General features: G+C 36.4%; 2 protein-coding genes and 1 long non-coding RNA gene across 4 annotated transcripts; all 3 read right to left on the bottom strand.

Moving 5' to 3' along the window:
* Positions 1–6,694: 6,694 nt before the first annotated feature.
* LOC117629705 (tubby-like F-box protein 8) lies at positions 6,695–12,000 on the bottom strand. 2 transcript variants are annotated; one of them, XM_034362280.1, is made up of 6 exons: positions 11,785–12,000; positions 11,375–11,446; positions 10,302–10,730; positions 10,004–10,091; positions 8,051–8,183; positions 6,695–7,620 (listed from the first exon to the last, which is right to left on the bottom strand). In XM_034362280.1, exons 3-6 carry the CDS (start codon positions 10,647–10,649, stop codon positions 6,915–6,917), a joined length of 1,275 nt encoding a protein of 424 aa, XP_034218171.1. In that variant the 5' UTR covers positions 10,650–10,730; positions 11,375–11,446; positions 11,785–12,000; the 3' UTR covers positions 6,695–6,914. The 2 variants fall into 2 exon arrangements, with proteins under 2 accessions (XP_034218171.1, XP_034218178.1); XM_034362287.1 differs by having other exon boundaries at positions 11,629–11,801.
* Positions 12,001–13,947: 1,947 nt separating this feature from the next.
* On the bottom strand, positions 13,948–15,013 carry LOC117614439. The gene is made up of 3 exons (XR_004583872.1): positions 14,832–15,013; positions 14,317–14,367; positions 13,948–14,160 (listed from the first exon to the last, which is right to left on the bottom strand). It is a non-coding gene; the product is annotated as an uncharacterized LOC117614439 (long non-coding RNA).
* A 2,290-nt stretch (positions 15,014–17,303) lies between these two features.
* Positions 17,304–19,613, bottom strand: LOC117620263 (WAT1-related protein At1g68170-like). The gene is made up of 6 exons (XM_034350415.1): positions 19,414–19,613; positions 19,096–19,158; positions 18,632–19,001; positions 18,080–18,238; positions 17,670–17,821; positions 17,304–17,484 (listed from the first exon to the last, which is right to left on the bottom strand). The coding sequence occupies exons 1-6, from the start codon at positions 19,611–19,613 to the stop codon at positions 17,304–17,306; spliced, it is 1,125 nt and encodes a 374-aa protein (XP_034206306.1).
* Positions 19,614–22,716: the final 3,103 nt, after the last annotated feature.

Here is a 22,716-nt window from a genome sequence, read left to right as displayed (position 1 = left end):
GCTTCAAAGCTTGAGCGGGATACGGTGGATTGCTCAAGAGTGCCCTTAATGTAGCGATAGATCCTTTTAACAACTTGGAGGTGAGTGGAACACGGATGATGCATGAATTGGCACACCTGATTCATGGCAAAAGCGGTATCGGGGCGAGACAGAGTGAGGTACTGGAGGCCCCCAACCATGCATCAGTACAGTGTGGGGTTAGAGATCGGATCACCATCATTTGCAGAGAGTCTTGTTTGTACCATAACTGACCGAGCAACTAGCTAGTCTAGATCATTCGAGTGCCATGCTTTGAGAGGTCATCACCTTAGCCAAAGAAGCATCACCACAAATCACAACTCTAAGCAAAGCAAGAGGAGTCCCACATCGAAAAACTACAAGAGATGGAGACTCCCCCTCACCTATAAAAGAAGACTACTCTTTCCTTAGAAGGGGACTGGCTCTTGAGTACTCTCTCTTCTGGATCCATCTCTAGGCTGAGCTTCTCACTTGTTATCTCTATATTTGGGTCTAATCCCCTTGTACAAATGTAAACAAACATTATCATAATGAGAACACCCTTCTCCGTGGACGTAGCCCATCATTCGGGTGAACCACGTATATCTTGTCTTCTATATGTTTATCGTTTGCCCAAATCCTCACACACTTGGTGAAGGTCCTCATCTTCATCCATCATCCTTCACACCTCATCACTAAGTTGGACTCAATATTGGCCGGGCCATTTTGAGCATCAACAAGTCTGGTGGAGGAGAGCAGTGGTGTGGGACTTGGTTTACATGCTGCCATATTAAATTTGGTGAGAAGGTCAGATGCATAACGAGCTTGAGAGATTGATAGACAGCCATTGGTGCGACAAACTTCCATGCCAAGAAAAAAATTGAGCTCTCCTAGCCTGCGACTATCAAAGGTTGAACATAAGTCATCAATGAATTTGTTAACTGCAAGAAGGGTACTACCTGTGACAATTAAGTCATCAACTACAAATTATGCACAAGTTGGCCTTCCGATCCGACTTTAGCAGAAGAAGTTATTTCATAATCAATTGTTTTTTCTGGGCAGTGGTTTGTGTGTTGCAGCGCAGATGAATAATTTCGAAATAGGCATAGTCAAGTTCCTCAAACGTTTCACTCGACAAAAGCAAAAGTTCCGATGTGGGGAGAGCAGTGAAAAGATAATATCCTTTTGGCTACACGATCTACTGGACGGCTAAGATTGAAGGTCAGGAAAATGCAAGGAAGCTTAGGGGAAAGAGGCATGAAAAGATAGGGAAGAGACGACACAATATCCAATTAAAAAAGAAAAAGAAAAACACGAGTCTTGTTTGTGTTTGTTTTCACAAAATTCTTTTTCGTTGATTGTTTGTACAAAAATTGATGATTTCATTTGTTTTTTTAATTAAAAAAACCTTATGCAAATGATAAAATTAATCTCAACGAAGTATATGCAATCTAACATGAGGAGGTGTTAGTGTAATAACTCAAAATAGAGACATACAATGTATATAAAGATTACAAATTTATTGTAATCTACCACTATTTTTCTAAATGAAAAAAATAATGCATTAAATTTCTATTGAAAAGTTGATATAGATACAAATAATGCAGTTGTATAAAAGATTTTATTGGAGAGAGAGAGAGAGAGAGAGAGAGAGAGAGAGAGAGAGAGAGAGAGAGAGAGAGAGAGAGAGAGCTAAGTGCTCCCTTATTATGAATTATCGCAATTGTACAATTTCATTACTGGAGTAATGTTATAGACAAATTCAAGTGGGTTTCACTTGTATGTTGTACTCTAACAAAGTATGTTATGAGTAGTTTTGAGAATTCCGATCCACACCATCCAATACATGGAGCTTTCCTGAATGTTTATTCCAAAAGTGACATATATACTGAGAGGAAACACAAAAGCTGTTAATGTATGCATTTTGGGTTTTTCTTTTGGCTTCCCTTGACAACTTTGTAATAGGATTTCTATTGTTATTTATCAAGCTCAAGTTTAGATTGAGAATAGCTTCTCTAGGTGTTCTTAACTAACAACTATCATATGGAGGTTCATACAAATTGGCAAAGGTAAATTATGCATTGCATTATACTGTTTTCATAAAATGATGACTAGTCATCTGTTTCTTGGATGACTAGTCATCCTTGCTCTCCAGCTTGATAACCAACTTTTTTGTCATATTCCTTTTTCTCTCTCTGCTGCCACATGGGATTCTGACCTAAGGGAATTTTTTGGTCTGTATAGACCTTGCCATTCCTCTTTGGGAAGCCGTCTCTTTTGTGTGGAATTTGAGGAAAGATTGGTTTTTTATCTTTCCGTTCTTCTTCCTCTAGAGAGAACAATATTTCATCTATGAGTTTTTCCAAATTGATTTCTTTATGAAAAAACTGCATTTGAAATATGAATTTGCATCTAGCTTCATAAAAACATTCTCTCATTTATATCTAGGTCAGATTCACTACTGATTTTTTCAAGAGTATGGTTTATTGAAGAAATTGGTTATTCTCCTTTGAATCCAAATTTTGGTTTCTATTTGAGTTGAGCTTGCAAGTTGGTGCCATGAGATGAATGAGCTGAAGAAGGAGCTGTCATTGCCATGAAGAACTGAGCTTCAAGCTTTGCTAAGTTGGAGAAGAAGATTGCATAAAGGAGGTATAGCTCATCTTCCTAAATAGACCTAGGAATTTCTTGAGCTTGCTAGTGTTTTTTGTAAGAATCTTTTTTGCTTAGTCGATTGCCTGGTCGGTTGATGACCTCCAGTTTTTCCCAATGGTGGGTTTCTGGGTGAACGATTTCTGGTTTCCATCTCTGTAAATTTTCTGGGTTTGTGTTCTTGATAGTTGACTAGTCATCTGAATTTGTGCGGTTGACTAGTCATCTTTTTCTGCTGTTTGGTGTTTGCTTGATTATATTGTCTTCACACACTTTCACCATAGTTGTTGCTAGCACAGGGGATGCCTAGATTGATGGGTCCTTCTGAGTGCCTAGGTTGTCACTAGTAATTCTCTAGGCCTGCAGATACATCTTGGTATGCTCTGTGTATGTTATTGTTTGGTATAATTCATATCTAATAGTTGACTAGTCATAAGAGTATTTGGTCAAGGTCTAGAGTGTGTGAAGGTTGTTGCGTTCTTGATTGAATATCTTTTAAATTTACCCATCGTCACCTAAGTACCAATTTCAAAAGCTACATGCATGTTTTACATATTTCTCACCAAAATGAGACTTAGCTAGGTTTTATCCTGACGGATTGAGGGAAGAGACGAGCACAATGTCCAATTAAAAAAGAAAAACAAAAAAGAAGAAGAAAGACACAAGTACTGTACTCAGGTTATTACTTTATTTATAATTTTAATTTAAATATTCTATATATATATATATATATTAGTTTAGTCAACTCCAGAGTTGACAGATGAATCTGTTGATTCTCCAGCTTTAAAGTGGTTATCTATTCAATTCAACTCTCACACAAGCATGGAGCTTTTGCTCATATTGTGGATGAAATTCAAATGGGCAGTGCATCTATTGGGTGTAAAGACATATCCTATAGTCTTAAAAGGTTAGGCCGGTCCAAATTCTCTCAAATTTAGATACGGCATTCTGCGTACACATCTGCTGGAAAAACTCTCATGGAGGAGTCAACTTCATCGGAGCAATGGAAGTTCCAATCGGACTTATTCAATTTGATTGACCGTCACCAACGCTTTCTTCGAACATGCTTTAATTTGTGACAATATGAGAAGGCTACGACGTCACCGGTCCAAATGCTCCCACATTTGAATACGTTATTCATGAAGGAGTCAACTTTATTTGAGCATCATAAGTTGCTCATCAGATTGATGCAATTTGGCTGGCAGTCCATAATTTCCATGCATAACATGTATCGGCATATTGCATGAACCAAATAATACATTCTTGTCTTTCAATCAACTTGGATAGGAAAAATCAAGAGAATAGCTCTGAGAATTCCTCCATTTTACTCCAGAGGCCGAGTTGAGAACTTTCAACGATTGAGATTAAAAACTCACAAGAATAACCAAAGACTCCAACAGTTGCATTAAATCAAAGCCTCCCAGTTGCCAAAGTCAGGTTGAACCTCCTCTCGCGCCAACAGTCGGGCTGAGGGGATGCTCAAAAATATAATTGTTTCTACCAAAAAAAATGCACTTTTTAGCCAAATTCTTTATTAGTTTTGCCCAAATTATACAGAGGTTGGAGATCAATTCTAACAGGAAAAACTGGTGTAAGACAATGATATCATGTTGTGCATGGAAATTATTTGATATTCTTTGTCAGAAATATTACAATGAAGGAAATATGATCCCCTCAACAACCCGCCTACCATGAAATCTAACCAATACAATGATTTTTCTTTATTAAAAAAAATATTAAATATTGTTATAACTATGCGCAGTGAGAGCCTTTCTCTAATGTGAGATAAAAGGGACCAATTTATGATTGTGTTGCTGTTTTTTATTGTTGAAAAATTTGCTTTATTCAAAACAATATAAGCATCTTAAGAAAATACAATAGATAGCATAAAAAAAGGTTAATTACAGTTTAGTATCCTATAATTATTCCCTTAAAACATATTAGTCCATATCTTTCCAATTTTTATAATCACATATCCCGATTTTTTGAATTTGTTATAATGTGGTTCTGCCATTAGGGTTTCCATCAAATCTTTCTGTTAGTTGCTTACTTGGCATTATGGGTCCCACATTTTTTTTAAAATTTTTAATTAATAAACATTTTTAAAAAAAAATTATTCCCCAATGATCACCACCAAGAAGCTCCAACCTCTAAACTCATCCCATACCTACCCTCCACCCCAACCTGCAGCCACAAACCCCACGAACCCAGAACCCCAGTGCCCCACACCCTCCACCCCAGCCCGCAACTACAGAAAAAGAGAAAAAAAAAAAAATTCATCCCAAACCAGCCCGCAATCAAAGCAATCTATGGCCTTCAACTATTTTGTTCTCATCCTTCCTCATCTACTGTCTCCCGAATCCCTCTCCATATAACCATTGGATCCCAGCTTGAAGTTGATGAGCTATCAAACACCTGCTTAACAATGATGGGCTCACCCCTGCCCCTGAGCCAATGCCTTTTAAAATGTCAATTCCATCAGATTTAAGATCTTTAGATCACAACATCATTATGCCCAAAATTCTCTACACTGACAGCATCATTAACCCTACAACCACTGACCATCTCCTCTGCATTTTTGACTAGTTTTGCAAATCCTAAAGATGCAGCTTAAATTCAAAGACGAAATAACCATAGCCACCATACTCCTTTGGAGGGCAAGGAATACTTCCGTCGCTATTGGCATTCCAGTCAGAAAACTTGTCAGATAAATTTAGTCTGACTTTAGATAGACAACACTTAAGGCATACATCACACACACAATTGGAGCTATAACATTTTTAAAGGTGGGATTGATCCAGAGAAGGTGTTGGCTAAGAAATTTTTTATTTGACCAAAACCATTTCTTAGTTGAGCTAGCTAGCTAGTTGCGGTGGTATTTTGGGAATTTAAAAAATTCATTAAAGATTTATCTCTGCTTCTTTTGAAAGTAGCTTTGAAAAGCAACCCAGAATTTACTTTTAAAAGCTACTGTCAAAAGGTCAATGCTTTTAAAATAATTGGAATATTTTATTTTTACCAAATACCTTAAATTACTTAACTTTAAAGTAAAGCAGATTTTTGACGAAAACAAGCAATCCCAAACGGAATCTAAAGGCCAATACACGTTCTTCATCAAAACCCGTCTTTAAGGGATACTAATTGTTAGAATTAAATTATTCGTAAAATGCAGTTTGATATAAATCTTGTTCTTCAATTCCCCAATATAATGCTAATAATAGCTAGGATTTGAGAGAGTTATTTACACTAAGACTCCATGTGGTTTCTTGTGTTTTTACAAAACCCATTCATGTCTCAAAAATTACACAAGCATCCCTTGAGGTTTTAGTTTGTTTTCAAAAAATCCCTTTCCGTTGGTTGTTTGTCCAAAAATTGATGATTCCATTGAAATAAAAACATATGCAAATGACAAAGGTAACCTCAGTGAGTATATGCAATCTAATTTCAAAGGCCAACTTTGTCATTTGGAGAATTTTTTTTTGTATAAAATCATCAATCTTTGAATAAAAAATCAATGAAAAAGAATTTTGTGAAAACAATTTAAAACCTCAAAATTTGTTCGTGTAATTTTCAAAACCTCAAGGAGTTCTATGAAAAAACCGAAAACCTCATGGGTGTAAATGTAAAAAATCCATTTTATGCCATTTGTTTGATGTGAATTCGAAAAGGAAAGTGAAAATTCGAGTGAAAGCTGAAGCAGCTACTAACTTATCAGAAGGGGAAGAGGTCGGCCAAGTCATATGCCAAAAACAGAGCTGTTAAAATTGACTTGTTTGATAAATTCAGAAAGAAATTGGCATTGCAAGAGTCCAATTAAGACAAGACTTTCCCATCACCACTATGTCTTCCAACAACACGATTGTGACATCCACCAGCATCAAATGGGTGACGACCATCCAGCACCACCAGAAAATACTGCGCGAGTCAAGGCCAACCCCTCCGAACACCCGAAAAACAAGGAATTGGTTTGTGGAAATCAAAGTATAACCAAACGTTCGGTAGCCATGCAATACGAATTAACACCAAGAGGACATTACAAATCATGAACAGAGAATCAGGGTAACAATAAGCTCTGATATTAAAATGCTGTTAAACCCTGTTATCAGGGTAGAAACTGAGTTCAGAACAAATTTAACAAACAATTTCCTACCATAAAGTTACAAGAAATATAAATTCATATCAGAAGAGGGAAAGAAAAGGTGAGAAAGAGAATGAATGATTGTCAGTGGTCTTTTCTGCTTACCAAACCGTCTATTTACTCTTTTCTATTCACAAGCCAATTTGGTGTCAAAGCTGCTCAAGCAGATGGCAAAAGCCTGAAATGCAGATAGAGGATAACGATAATCCATTGTGAACATATCTTTACCAACCTTGCCAAACTGCAAGATTATCTTATCAAGCTCGGGAGGCGTTGGCTGAGATGGAGTAGGTGCACCAGCAGCAGGCTGAGTGGCAGCAATCAACTGAAAGTTCTTAACAGAAGCAACAGTTACCCGACCTCGGAAGTTCAGACACCAACACTGTAGTTGTTCATGCCATCGTGGAGGCTTGTTTTTCAAAACCAAGGGTCTTGTCTTGCCATCCTCATCATCTCGGGGTCCAACAATTTCAGAAAATCGTGCACTACTGAATTCAACTGAGTGGTCAAGAGAATTGGAGAAAGATACACTTCGGAAGGAGTCTTCCAGGGAGCGGGTAAGGAGTTCCGGTTGGCCAGGGACAGAACCTCCTGCATCAAGAGATGAGACCGGGATAGAATGCATGATGCAATGCATCCTTCTAGGGCCACGAGTGCCTAACACATTTAGCTCATATGTTATCTGAGCAATATTATAGCTGCCAGTCGGGACTTTTGGGGAGACTTTTTTGGAATTAAATCTACGGCTTGTCCGCCCTGGTGGGGGAATATGTTCAGAAGTGTATGCAGGCTGCGTATCATATACAATGAATTTTGTGCCAAGAAAGTTTGACCTGGGAAAAGAAACAAAGTTGGATGCTTCAAAACAAAATTTCTAAAAGGTTATACAAGCCAACTTATAGCTGCCAGTAAAACAAATAAATGATTAAACATTACAAGATCAACTATTCTTGTAAGTCTATCCTGTCATACCCATCCCTATTAGTACTACACAATAGAAGACACGTCTATTCGTGCTTTACATTAATTGTTTGGACGCATGCCAAGAAAATTACATTAATGAGAGCTCTTTTAAGAAATTTATGTTATAATTTATAAGAAATAACAAACTAACCAAAAACAGGATTAGAATCAATAGATATTAAACCAACTGTTCGTTTGAGAAATGCGAAAACAATGTGTTACTTTGATTGTGTATTCTTGTGAAGCGACCAACAACAAAAAAATACATTTTCAGTCTTTTTAAATCATGTTCTTAATTACCTTAACTTTCCAATGTAAGCGCTGCTTGATCTTGAAATGTTGTCAGCATCCATAGAAATGACATATTCTGTACAAGTAGTTCGTCGAGTCCTCTTTGCAGAAAGAAGGAATTTCCCATTCTCCACTAGCAAAGCTGCCAAATTGGAGTGACAAAATAAAACACAAAATTAACTTGGAAGCCATAGGTAAAGTTCAGAGAAACATGGGGACTATAGATGGGCTGGTCTTGATCAGGACAGCATAACAATCCATTATTCAAAATGGTAAACATAATTTAAAAATCTTGGAAACACATCTAAGAAAAAGGTTGACCGAACATGACTCATGATTTCTAGGACATTTCTAACAGAAAACCAACATGTCTGACAAAAAAATGGTAGATGTGCTGATAGTCAACATATCTATTAATCTTGCAGACTTTCAAGGACTATCATGCAGTTTAAAAGGTAGTTATTTTTGTTTAACTACCTATTGTTATTATGCATGCTAGGAAAGACCAAAAGATGTATTGAGATGCATTGTAAATTCACCAAGGCATGCGTCCAACTTTATACCTGGTCTAGAAGTTACCCACTTACTTTGACACCCCCGTGTTCACTAATAGTATGTTAAAATGAAATAAAAGAATCTATTAGGAAAAATGTATTAGCAACTCACATTTTCACAACACCATTAAAACCTTGCAGGCTGACAAATTAATTAGTTATTTTTATCACACCACACCATTACATAACCTACCCTACTTTACATTAAGGCATATTAGCTTCTTCAGTCTGATGAAGTTGTGACATAAATTACGATACTTAACACAAGGATAGAAACATGAAATTTTTGCTAATGATAACATTAAAGACAACTTAATTGAAATTCTAAAGGACTACAGAAACTTGAGTGTTGGACCATAAAGTTGCAGAGCTTCCCATGTTCAGCATCAATATCAGCTGCCAAGTCTAGCTATGATTTACTTTACTACCTAAAAGTCAGTTGGGAAAGACAGCGCCTAATACGAGTTAATAAATAATTTGGTATTCACTGGACCAAACTTTCCCCTCTGAGTCTCCCTTGTGTGATTAAAATAGGCAATTAAAATAAAGTAAGTATGCAAGATATTTAGAGGAAAAAAAGTATAAATGGTCCAGCGTTTAAACCTATGTCGACAGGCAGCAGGCAAAATCTTCCACTGCAAAATAATGGGATTTCAACGAATAATCTTATAAAAGTTCGTATACGAAACGCTCTCTTGGATTCTCTTGAGAGGGTTTATGTATTTTTAACTATTTTCCTCAATCAAAGCTAGGTTCTCTTTCAAACTTTGATGATTAACTGGTGAAATAATCAATTGAAAACTGAGGAAGTGAATGGGGATTTATTTAGGCTTTGAGAAGAGGTGTGATCAAAATGATCATTCATTCTCACTATTTAGGTTTATCCGAAATGCCAGGACTCTTCATGAATGAAATATTCCATATTCATGTTCACCATACACCTATTTAATTGGATGCATCCTCCATTAGAGGTTAGAGGCTATCTCAATCAATACATGACATGCACACAAAGTTTCTCCTTACGGTTGACCATGTTTGATCAGATCATCATTCAAATCAAAGATATCTACCTAAAATAGATATTCAGCCCTTTTCCAAGTCAACCTGAATAAATTAAGGACTCCTACATTTCATAACCAGACTACTTGAAACCAAAAATCGGTAAACATTCATATATATATAGAAGATGATGCATTTTAACCTGATACACACCAGCATATGAATGGAAATCAATGATTGACAAGCATTAAAAGTGAGATTATTTGGGGCGCTGAAAAATGAGACTATTAATTGATAAATATATGCTAATTCACATTTAGAAATATTTGATCGATGGATAAATGGGTCGACAGGCTACTAGAGCCAGCAATAAATCAAATAAAATCAAATGGTTAGAAAAGATGCTTACCAGGGCTAAGACACAGAAACAGGTGGTATGTTAGATTAGATTTATCCCTTTTAATGAAGCATTGAACGAGTCCATCTCGTGGACCAGGCTGAAAAACCAAAGAAAAAAGAAAATTTGGTAAGTGCTTTTCCCAACATCATCGGATGTCCAATTGCTTTAATAAAAATTATTATCTCCCACAAAATGCAACATATAAAGAATCTTAGTAACTTTGATTTCAATACAAACTTGGGAAAGAAAAAACATATCGGCACAAATTCAAGATGTACATCAGATTAAATGGAGTAAAGGATTCAACCTGCTTCAGCGACACAGGAAAAGTGAGCTTCCCGCAGATCTCAGGACTCTTAACAATTTCTTTGCACATGGTCCTCCAAGAACGACAAACTGAGGCGCATGCAACAACATGCCTTCGAGAAGGCCACGTGCTCTCACTCTCCTCCAGCCTCCTAATTACATCATACAATAGTTCCGGGGGAAGGCTAGCCCAACGACTGTTCTGAACAATGAGAGGCTGGTCATGTAAATCATTTAATGATCCATGAGATTTTCCTCTATGATGGCCCATCAGCCTGACTTCAAAACCCCGTCTGGACAAGCTTCCAAAGCCATCCCTAACATCACGAACTATACTACGGAATGACATTCTTGTGGTGGAAAAGAGTACCAAAAAAATTGTGTTATCTTCTTTAAAATCTTCTGATTTCCACTTAGCTTGTGCATACGGCTGGCCACAAACAAAAAGTGACACTATGTCAATTGCCACCAAAAAAAATACTAAATGGAGAACAAGATATAAAATGATATAGGAAAGGCAACAAAAAATTGAAAAGTAGAAAAGGCAGATTCATATGACAAAGTAACCTAAAGAACCAAACTTTAAAACCATTTTTGAAATGAAAAAGGCTAGTTACAATCTATACGCCATATAAGCAAAGAATGTCCATGGCATCAATCAATATAGACCATAAAAAGGATAATCTAACTGCATATAGAACAGATTAAGAAGGCATTCTGGTGTCAGAAGTATTGGTTAACTTCATCCACTGGAAATCCAATCCCTAGTTTTCCAAGGAGAAAGAAATACAAAGTAAAAGAACCCATATTTCATAAGAAGAAAAATCATATTTAGGACAACGTATTTTTATAGCAACTTATACACAAATCCTCAAGTAAAAATAACAGATCATTGATGCATGATGATAAAGAGAGTATAACAAGGGCAGTCTCAAAATTTAGACCTGACGTTCATAAATAATTTGTTATTTTTATGCTATCTTCTTTCCAAATTTGTTGAACTCATTTTAGCAAATGGCGAGGTAAAAAAATGTGAACTTGCGCATCCACCAAAAACATAAGCTTGGGACTTACCTGTTAACCAAAAAGCCCAAATTATCCCAGAGCTTAAACTTCTCCACGGCTTAATCACAACAATTCAAAGATCTGCAAAGAACAAGAACATCTTAATGTTAAAAAAGCTTAAGACTTGAGCAGCTAACTTAAACCCTCGACTTTCCTGGGCATTTTCTCAAGAAAACCCAGGTGGGAAAACTAAAAATTGCTCGGAAAATCCTTACAAAGCTTGTTATAATAACAACAAAACCAAACAAATAATAGATCTGCACCTCAAACATCAGCTGAGCAAAGACAAACTTAACCAACAATCAAACAATCATTTCTGGTTTTTTTCTTCTTCTTTTTTTGGGGTTCGCAAAATAAAAAGAGATCAAGCAGAGCAGAAGAAGAAAAAGGAGGTCAGGTCAGAAAAGTAGAGAACCAACCTTCTTCATTATCATCATCACTCTTTCCACCTTTTGGGCTCTCTCTCTCTCTCTCTCTCTCTCTCTTTCATATATACGGACTCCAAGCCCACATTAAATTGAGTTCACGAACCAGAAGAAGAAAAGGGAGACATGTCCTCCAGAGTTTTGTCTTTGGGTTTTTTTCTTTTCCTTTTTCTTTTTTTCTTTTACTGTGTATTTTATTTTGAATGAATACTTACTGGAGTTTTCACTAGTACTAATCTGTATACGTTTGGTGTGGAATTTTATATTCCCACTCACAGAAGATGATGACCAAATGGGTGTTTGACCTTTTCTTTTATTTCAAAACTGACTGACGACTGACGAGGGGAACAGGTTCTGCAAGGGCTTGGTTTTGTTCTTCTGTATTCATCATCATCTTAGCTTCCAACTATATTCAGTAGATTCTCCCATGCGACCTTATCTTTCATTCTTTCTTTCCATATCTAAAATTAAGGCCCGTTTAGTACGCTGAAGGATTGGATAGAAAATAATTTTCCATGTTTTTTTTTTTAATATATGGAAAATTAAAAAAAATTATAATGTTCGGTATCACTGAAAAAGTAATCAGGAAATATCAAATTTTTTTTTTAAACCATGTTTGATTTGGCTTGTATGAGAATGTAAAATAAAATTTGTTTAACTAACTATCAATCCAAGCCTACTACCTTTGTGTCTTGTCGTGTTGCTTGTGCTTTTTTTTCTTTTTCTTTTTTTGCATGGGCCTACTGAAAAAGTTTTTTTAGAAAAAAAATGTCAAAGCAAATGAAACAAACTAGGATTGGAAAAAAAGAAAAGAAAAAAAAGAAGTCACAATCTATATTGTGGTACGATATTTTCCATTATTTTTCTAATACACTGTAACCGAACAACATTTTCTTTTACGGCCCGCGTTTGATGGTGAAAGTTTTTCTCTCCACCTCATGGTTTAATGTTCACATTCTAATTGCAAACCCATACTCTCTTCAAATGAAGAAAAGTTGAAGGAGAAGGCAATGCATTATGAGTCGTCTTTTTGTTGTAGCAAGATATAAAGATTTCAAACAGATGAACTCTCAGGCCACTACTAACAACATTAATATTGTCCCAAATTTAATTACATACATAATTCGACAGGTATGAAATTTTATATAAAAGGTCTTGATTCTATTAGTATTGGAACCATTCATTATGTATTTATTTTATTTGTCAACTTTCTGATGTGAAACTTCATATTCTTCAAGATTCTCCATCACGTGTACCATTCTTTAATACGCCACAAATGCACCAATTCCACATTGGTAGCTTTTTTGTTATTTTTTTCAATTCATGGTTTCAAATTTGGTGTTTGTTTGATTCATCTTCAATCAAGAGAGACAAACTCCCAACCTACATGATCTGATATATGTGAGCTTAATACAAAAAACCTCAATATTTATTAATGGTAATACTATTTATTATATATTTTATTTTATTTGTCAATCTTTTGATGTGAAAATTCGTATTCTTCATGAGTGATAAGTTAACTTTGACTCTTCAAAACATTTAATTTTACTTTACAAACACAAAACTTACATTGAAAATGTTAAAAACATACACTTTTACTTTTTAGGTCATAAATATATAGGCATTCTTCACATGTTTTTATATTTTTTATTCTTTTTCATAATATTACATTAAATAAATTAGCGAGTAAGTTATGGCATAAATTATTACAATAACAAATAAACATTTCAAATTGTCATATAGATCAACAAACTTTAATTTAAAGAATTTAGTTTGCTAGCTAGTAAAATACAAAACAAGAAAAGTACGAATAAAATATGTATATGTTTTATTTAGTAAAATTTTAGCAAAATACAATTGAAAAGTTCAGTCACTATATAATATATTTAAATTTTTAATATATATTATTTTTAATCAATAATATATTAAAAATAAGTTAATTTTATTTGTATTATTCAAAATTTTGTAAAAAAAAAACGTGTATTGAAAGTGAAAAACATATGTACGTGTATTTTGTACATTTTATTTTTAAAAAATTATATAATTTATTGAATCCTTAAGACATAGATGAAAAATAAAAGTATTATTAATATATATATATATATATATAATACGAATATTAAACGGAAAAATGATAACTAACTATTAGAGATGCACTAATTGGGCCAAGCCCAAATGGATGAAGTTCATAACTACTATAAATGACATACTTTCTTTCAGTGCATAAGTCACTTCCATTATTTTATTTTATTTAAAAAAAAAAAAGGAAGAGAAAAAGGTACATAAATTACATATTGTTTTCTATTATCTTTCTGATGTGCTCCCCAATTTTCTTAGGCTTTTACTGTAGGTTCCCCTCAACTTCAGAATCTGTACATACAATAAAACACAGAATTAGGCTTTCTGTTCATACCAAACGAAAAAAATTTCACAATAAAATAATAAGCACTCAATCTGGCACTTGGGCAAAAGAAGCCTTAAAGTTCCAATGTGATAAGGTCGATGGAAGACTTGGTTGGGATTTACCTGGACCGCACCTAATCCGGCACTTGCGATCACAGCGTTGATAAAGTCTCGCTGCATATTTACATAAATAACAAAACAAATCAGTCACTACATTACATACAAATACAAATACAAATGAACCAAAACATTATGTTTCTCCCTTCAAAAATTCCCTAAATTAAATGATAAATCTATCATGAAAAACAATCTAGTTTCTCCCTTCAAAAATTCCCTAAATTAAATGATAAATCTATCATGAAAAACAATCTAGTTTCTCTCTCTCTCTCTCTCTCTCTCTCTCTCTCTCTCTCTCTCTCTCTCTCTCTCTCTCTCTCTCTCCTATCTAACATTCAAGATGTCCAAAATTTGAATCCACTCTACTCAGTATAATATATGTGGGTTAGACTAGTTGGTCAGGACAGTGAGTCTATACGTTGGCATTCAAGTTCGAGTTCCGCTCCGGTCAGTGATATCAACAAACAAATCTATGAATATGCTAGGAATTGTTTATAAATTAGAAATTAGAAATTACATACTGTTGCTTTGAACACAGCCAGTGTTGCAAGCATCATAGCAGTCAACTCCAGCATCAGCAGAATCTACCACCTTCTCCATACAAGAAAACACCGCACACAGAACCACCAGAGCAACAGCCATCTTCTTCACCGTCGACATTTTTCTTTTTCTTCTTCTGCTCTGAATGGTTTCCTTTTATGGACACCGCATTTGGAAACTGCCCATGATTATGCCCTGGAACTACGAAAGCGCCACTAATTTAACACAACGGGTCCCATTGTTCTTTAATACAGAGTCGCCCATTTTGACCATGCATGGGTTTGCTTAGATCTATGCGTGTACACCTGTGTTGAAGGTTGACACGTTACATATACTGTGGAGGTGGTAGCCTAATAAGTTAGATTAACTCAAAAATAAATAAATAAATGACATTAACAAAATGGGTGGCTGCTAGTGCAGCAGAGTGGGGTGGGTGGGGGGAGGAGGAGGAGAGTGCTTGGACATATATGTTTTCGCTCATGGGCCTAAAAAAACAAGGGCCTTCCAAGATTGCGGCAATTGAAAAAAGGGCAAATACTAATGCACTTAAAGAGGACGTCCAAGCACACACACGAGGCCTAAACAACAAAAGAAGCCGAGCTCTTCTAAACAAAAAAGAAAGTTTGCCTCAACGAGGGAGCAAACAAAAAGGAAGTTTGCTCAGTGCGCGTGTTATGAAAGAAACTAGCTCGACAACAAAGAGATTGTTTGCTCTTGTAGACTGAGGAATTGTTTGCCTCACTGAGAGAGCAAGAGTCTGAGACCGAACATGAGGCTAGAGATGCACCGCCCAAGCTATCAGAAAGCAGCCGAATGTCCCCTTTCCACCATCTAGATTGGTCAATCACAAGTGAAAGTGTGAGATAGAAACTATGAGGATTGATGTGACGGATGTCAGAGCACAACCAGGATTTTTGTCTCGACCGGAAAATTCCATGAAACAAAGCTCTAGTACCAATCAAATAAATCAAGCCCAACTGCGGCCAATAATTTGTTCCAATCTCGGCTACAATCGCTTGAGAAGAAGTCAACATTATAGCTCAGAGCACCATTCATTGGCTCATTTTTAGCCACACGACCACTTGTGACTGTAGTACTAGCACGCCACACACACACACTCAAAAGGACGTCTTTATTACTAAATGTGCTCAGACCGCTTGATTATTTTATTATGAAATAATTAACCACATGTCCGAATAGATTCAGAGGGAGAGAGAGAGAGAGAGAGAGAGAGAGAGAGAGAGAGAGAGGTGAGAGATGCTAGGTTGCTGAGCTAGGTTGTGCCAAGGGGTGGGGTTGGGATCGATGGATGGAGGACGAAGAGTAGGCTGGTTATAATGTTATTTTATTCTTAATTATTTTTTATTTTGTTTGTATTCATTTAATTTAGGCTATGTTTGGTTAATGAGAAAGGAGGATTGAGAATGCGAAATTAATTACTTTTTCATGTTTGGTTGCTTGACATATGGGAAAGAAGGGGGAAAGTAAAACTCTCCTCCCAACTTGGGTTTTGTTTTCCCTCATCATGGGAAAGTTTGAGAAAATGCACCAACATTAAATGCACAATTTTCATAATCATTTTGTCCCCATTAACAATTTAGAATTACAATATATCATTGAATGCATTTTTTTTATTTGATTTAATAAGGGTATAATTAGAAATTTATACAAACTTTGTTTTTCATTCCTACTCAAAACAAACATGGGAAATGAATCTTCTATTTCTCATTCATTGGGGAAGTGATTTCCCCTCAAATCTGTTCCATGAACCAAACGAGGCCTTAAGTCTTCCGAAGTAACTAAAAAGAGATTTATTTAATCAGACAGAAATCACTACAGATTTAGAAAGACATATCTATAAGTTTCCATAACTCAATCATATGTATGACGGAATCATAAAATTTTTGACCCCTTTAAACATTGTCTCTACAAAGACACCCCTAGAGATCCCAATATTCCAAACATCATATAAAATATTTTAAACGTGACAGTTGAAAGAAATTTAGAAAATCAAATATAAGGTTGATTTGGCAATAACGAAAAGATTACTAGCAATTCAGACTGCTCTCACTAAAAAAAACATATATAATTACAACAATCTCATAACAAAAAAGAAAATTCACATATTCTTCTTAGGTTTTCATTACATGTTTTGAAGGACTTCACTTCTATCTCCATACCTACCCTCTTTTCCCTCTTTCTATTTCATTTGTTAACTTCATCAAATAATTCATAATCTAAGTATTGTTCGTTTATAACAGGAGATATAGGCATTAGCTGCCTTCCTCGAACGCAGCAGCACTTTGGGTTAAAGTGTCTATATCCAAGTCCAAATAACTGCACATATATTTCTCTGAATGCCAAGCAATCGAACCCTTCTAGCTAGTTCAAAAATTACCAAGCAGAGGCGACTGGCAAATGAATCCATGTGTAGCTTGTGTTTGATGTAGTTTTTAACCTCGTGAGGTCGTACTGTGGATGGGCATAGGAGTTGTTGAAACAATTTCGATGGTTTGAGCCTCTGAAGGTCGGGGGGTTTCCATTGGTTCTACTCGAGTCATCTTCCTCATTTCGATGCTCTTACCCCAAATCACCAGGTACAGCCCACATATGATTAGAAATCCTCCTAGAAAGCTGTAATTCCCAAAACAAAAGAACAACATTTTACTCATTAAAATTAGATGTTAGTAAAGGTAGGGTCAATTCCATGTGTTAATAAACACCGAAGAAACATGAATTGGAATAATTCTAATACTCAAAGTGATAAACAAACATGCTATTAGTTGAATAAAATAAAATCAAAAGAGTAGAAAATGCACCTTCCCAGATACAACTTCTCTCCCAGCAACAAAGAGCAAAATATGGCAACGAGTATAAGCAGGACAGGACTAAAACTTGCTACAAACAATGGCCCTCGCATGTTTACACACCATGTCGTCATGAACACCACAACTCCAGAACCCAATATTCCCTGCATCACACAACAAATTAAACATTCAAATGATGGCAATCAGCTGCATGAGCAACTTGCAGAGAGATTAAAAAAAAAAGTATTAAAATTCCTAAGAATCAAACGAAAATAAATGCTGTTTGTATTTAAATGTAGTAAACTTAATTATTTATAAAAGCTTTGCACTGTAGCATGATTTTCAAACCTCATGGGAATGCAGCAAAAACAACGATTTGTAATTAAATTAAAAAATGATTTTTTAAAATTCATTATACGTACAGCATAAAAAACTCCAAGAAGTCTAATATTCCATCCCAACTTCCATTGGCTCCAATCCCTCTCCGTGCTAAGGGCATAAACCACACATTGAACTGTTCCCATGACGGATATCAAAGCTGTATTTGACAGGGGGCATGGGTAGGTCTTACTCAATTTGCCCTGCATTTATAAGCAAGTAATTAATTTGACTAATTTAATTAAGAAAATACTTGTAGATAACATGCATATATAGAAAGAATCAGATTTCTTATATGAAATCTTAAATCGATGTCCATTCAAATCCCAAGAGTTAAAACCTTCGATCCAAGCTCATAGGGTGATTCTACTCTCTATAAGCTTTCCTTTTTAGTGTCAGCTATCCGAGAGGCGATAAAATGTACAACTTTTTCTATAATATATCGGTGAGGTCGAGTTTTTTTTTTTTTTTTCCTTCTTCTTTTTTTTTTTTTTTCTTTTTAAGAATGAACTCGGTATAAACGGGTCAAATCAGAAACTATCTAACCATTTGATTATTATCGTGAACACAAAAGGTCCGTCATCTAAGACACAAACCTGAATTATGAGCCAGGCTGAAGAGGACAAACAGCTTAGCAGAGCTAACACAGTGCCCAAGGCATAACCATTAGAGTGATGAGGGTTTGAAGATGAAGTGCTGCTTTGTGGCATGGCCAAGAGGCCAGTATGATGCCAGACGTTTATAGTGATGCCTTTGTAGAAAACGAAGAGCATCGCCCCTCCAATCCCCACCAATGTTCCGGCAAGTTTCGCAATCCCTTGAAGGCTTCTTAGCCCCAGCTTCTCCTGTCGAAAGCATACGGCCAGTATGAAGGTGAAGACAGGAATCAGATTCACTATCGCCACAGTAAACGTTGTTGGTATAAATATCATACTCTCCAAGTATAAATTTTGAGCCAGTGTCATCCTGCAATAATAAGGCACCTTATTGTTAAAGCAGCCTGGCATACTAACATTTCCCAAAATATATACTGTAATTAATAGGAACGAATTAAACTTACCCAAATAACGCACAGAGAAAAATTTGAGCTAGCACAGTCCATGTCATTTTTGGTCTTTTGTTCCTGCACATAGATAGGTAATGAAAAATGATGAAAAAGATTGTGAAAATGCAGCACCGCGGTCAAACAGACTACATCTAGCCTTGAAAAAAAATGCAGAACACAACCGATATAGGGAAACGTCAGTCGCTAGGCATATTGCAAAAACTCTTTTAAATGCCAGGTAGAACTAGATTTAGAGAAAATGATAAATGAAAAGAAAAAAAAAAAAAAAAAAGAAGGAAAAAAGGAAAGCAAATGGTAGAGGCAAGAATTAACCTTTCAAATACAAGAGCAAGAGGTATCATAACGGCAGAGGCAAAGAGGACACGGTAGGCACTGAAGACTTTTAAACTCATCCCATCGTTTGCTATCAGTTTGAAAATTATATTCAATCCTGTACTTAGAAGATGACTCAGAAACATTGCCAGCACTGGTTTCAGCCCATATAGCGCATTACAGATGCGCACGCACACCATCCTATTCCCTTTTATCAATTAAAAATATGCAATATTGTTCTCAGAGAGAGAGACAAAAATTTGTGAGTGTTTAAAAACAATTCTCAAATCTTTTGGTGTAATTTGAAATGGAATTTTCTGGCCAAATCGTCTGCAGATATTTCAACACACACACATATATATATATATATCATGAACCGCGTGAATCTACGGGTACTTAGTACAATTGTCCTAAGTTAAATGAGATTTTATTATGAATTTGAACCAAGCAAGATCTTTTCTCAAGATTTAACTTGTTTTTTTTGGAGAGATACTCAAGATTTAATTTGTAATTATGAATAGTTGTTCCCAAAATAAGAGATATTTTCGGATATAGTCACCAAAATAAGAGATTAATGGTATATCCACCATATAAAATTAAATTCTCAAATATATTTTCAACTTTTAATTAATAGTACATCCTCCTCCTCCTTCTAAAGCTTTACAAATTTTCTGATTCTTTTTCTTCTTTAAGGTTTTTTCTTTATTTAATTTTTTTTGGTTGCTCACACTTCACCAAATTAAAGCTTTTACAACTTGATATTTATGGCATGCTTTTTGTGCGTGTCATTAATAACTAATATTACGACATATGACAAAGCACATGACAGGACTCGATCCCAATTCTACTTTGGAATTCGAACCAAGCCCTGTGCGTGTCCGACATCTGGCAGCTGTCGGGCACAAATGACCATTTTACCCCTCCTGCTACAGTTACTAGGAAAATTTTCTTTGGACTTCTGCCGAAAATTCGGCAGAGTCTCTCCTGTATTTTGACCAAACCCAAATTTTTCCACCTATTAAACAAATCAATAATTCTTCACCAACTGCCAGAATAGTCAATCAAACATTCACCAGTTCAAGTTTTCTACTAAAACTAGATATCAGAGCATTTTCTACTACTTTACAAGGTTTCAAGAACTTGTACGATAAAACCCTACGTTTCTCGGTGGTGCGGAAGCTGGGAGTGGCCCGGTGGTGGATGCCTGCACACATCTACATCCTGGGGGCGAAAAACAAGTCGAAAATGTGAGTGGACAAAAAGAATGTTCTCAAACTAGTTTATAAACATAATAACCCCCGTAGTCAAAATAATTATGTATGTAAATCTAAAGTTCATCAGCAATCAAATATATAAAGCATGTAAATCAACAGGTATCCGTATATGTATATATATATATATAGATATAAAACGGCACGAATGTTAAGAAAACTGATATAAAATTTTCTAAAAACAATAATTTCATAAAACACTGAAATTCCTTTAAAAGTACCACCTAGAAGTACCCCTGTAAGTCCGTCAATTCCCCTGGCAGGTCTCAGATGACACGCAGTCTATCCGAGCCGCAAACTGGCAGGATACAGGGGACTATGGTCAGCCTGATCCGCCGGCAGGTCCTCGATGACACCAAGTCAGCTCGAGTCGCTCTGGCAGGATGCAAGGGACCGTTGTCAGCCTGATCCGCAATCCTGGCAGGTCTCGGGGACACAGAGTCAGCTGAGCCGCAATCCTGGCAGGTCTCGGGACATCAAGTCTGCCAGGCCGCAAATCCTGGCACTCACGGTCCGAGCGTCCCCGAAACTCGTGAGGCAAAGTCAAGTGCACTGACTAAACTGTAAACAGACTGGATGTCCGTAGACATGGGTCCGTCTGAGGGTAATCACCAAATAAAAGGCGGGTACATGGTGGTTCTAAAACAACTATTTTAGAAAAACCTAATAATTCTCTGTAATCTGATAAATCTGAGTTAAGCTACTATTCTGAATCACCAATTTCAAATTTACTGCTCAACTGAGTAATATAAAAATAAGTATGTTTTACGCTACATTACATGCTAGGAAAACATGTAACATCACTTATTCAAGATCAAATACTGAAATTTATTCAGATAACTCATTTATAAAAACTTATTTATATAAAATCAATATAAAATCACTTATGAAATCTTATTTATAGAAATCATCTATATAACTCATTTATATAAAGTCATTCATGAAAGAAAGTCCACTCACAGTTGGTCCGAGCTAGCTGGACCCTTCGAAGGTCCCTTCTGCGGGTCGATCGGACCCCTAGTGCCTGATTAACTATGGATAATAAATTAATAAACTGCTGAATAAAAGAATTTAAATTAAACACCCTGCCCCGGCTCCTAGAAATACGTGCACTCACTTTAAAGTTACTCTTATTCCCACATTAGCTTTTTAGACAGTTAGAACGGCCTTAAGAGACCCAAAGCCTCACTAAGCGATAAGCTGCCAGATCGGCCGATCCGGGACCCCTTGGGTCCACGGTCTCCGATGGCCAATCTGGACTTTTTTGAAGGTTCCTTACAGAGAAGGAACCATGTTCCGCGAATTTAGTCCGAAACGGACGGTCGGATTGGCCAAAATCACGTTATCGCTTTAAATTCAAACCCTAGCCCCAGGGTTCGCGATTTCGGAGTATCCGGAACTCCAATTCGCAATCCGTTGAATCCTACACGATCCTGAAATCATGTAGACCGACATATCCAAAATTCAGTGCGATCCAACGATTTGACGACACTGCACCCAAGGACCGCGCGATATGGAAAATCCGTTCGGGGCTCAAACGGAATCCGAATCGAGATCCGCAAAATCCCACGCGCTCGTGACGACACGAGGATTACAAAACTGCACAGAGTCACTTCACCACCCTCGCCCACGCGCCGCCACACTCGCGGGCAGATTCGGGTGTCCAAAGCAATTTTGGGTTGCCGAAAAATCTCGGAACCAAGACTCCAAACTCCTATCCTAGGTAAAACACCCCATTTGGAGTCACTTTTGTTCTTGAACATACCCCAAAAAGTTGCCAGAAATGGCCGAAAACAGAGGCCGAAAATTTGCTAAAACTTCAAGCTCAAAAATCCAATAGCTACACTACGAATCGATCTAATCCTACCCAACAAGCAGCTAGAACAGCTCGAGAGGTTCAAGATCCATACCTAGGTCGCTGGAAATGGTGGGTGGAGGTGAGAGAACGGGCTCCCAAAAATTTTCAGAAAAACGGTTGGAACCGGCCTGTTTCGTGGCAGTTTTCGGCTACTGCAGTAGCGGATGGAGGTTG

This window comes from Prunus dulcis, chromosome 1 (genome assembly GCF_902201215.1).
Source record: "Prunus dulcis chromosome 1, ALMONDv2, whole genome shotgun sequence".
In the NCBI taxonomy this organism is placed as follows: domain Eukaryota; kingdom Viridiplantae; phylum Streptophyta; class Magnoliopsida; order Rosales; family Rosaceae; genus Prunus; species Prunus dulcis.
The sequence above is the reverse complement of the archived record's forward strand: the minus strand, read 5'-3'. Positions and strand labels throughout refer to the sequence as shown.

Bases quoted from the DNA above. Each gene is read 5' to 3' on its own strand.
- LOC117629705 (XM_034362280.1), bottom strand. From the start codon at position 10,649: ATGTCATTCCGTAGTATAGTTCGTGATGTTAGGGATGGCTTTGGAAGC. The intron at 8,184-10,003 runs GTAAGCATCTTT...CCAATTTGGCAG, and splicing joins GTTTCTGTGTCTTAGCCCTG to CTTTGCTAGTGGAGAATGGG. The intron at 7,621-8,050 runs GTAATTAAGAAC...TTCTTTTCCCAG, and splicing joins GCTTACATTGGAAAGTTAAG to GTCAAACTTTCTTGGCACAA.
- LOC117620263 (XM_034350415.1), bottom strand. From the start codon at position 19,613: ATGGTGTGCGTGCGCATCTGTAATGCGCTATATGGGCTGAAACCAGTG. The intron at 19,002-19,095 runs GTAAGTTTAATT...TTATTATTGCAG, and splicing joins TTTCTCTGTGCGTTATTTGG to GATGACACTGGCTCAAAATT. The intron at 18,239-18,631 runs GTTTGTGTCTTA...TTATAAATGCAG, and splicing joins CAGCCTGGCTCATAATTCAG to GGCAAATTGAGTAAGACCTA.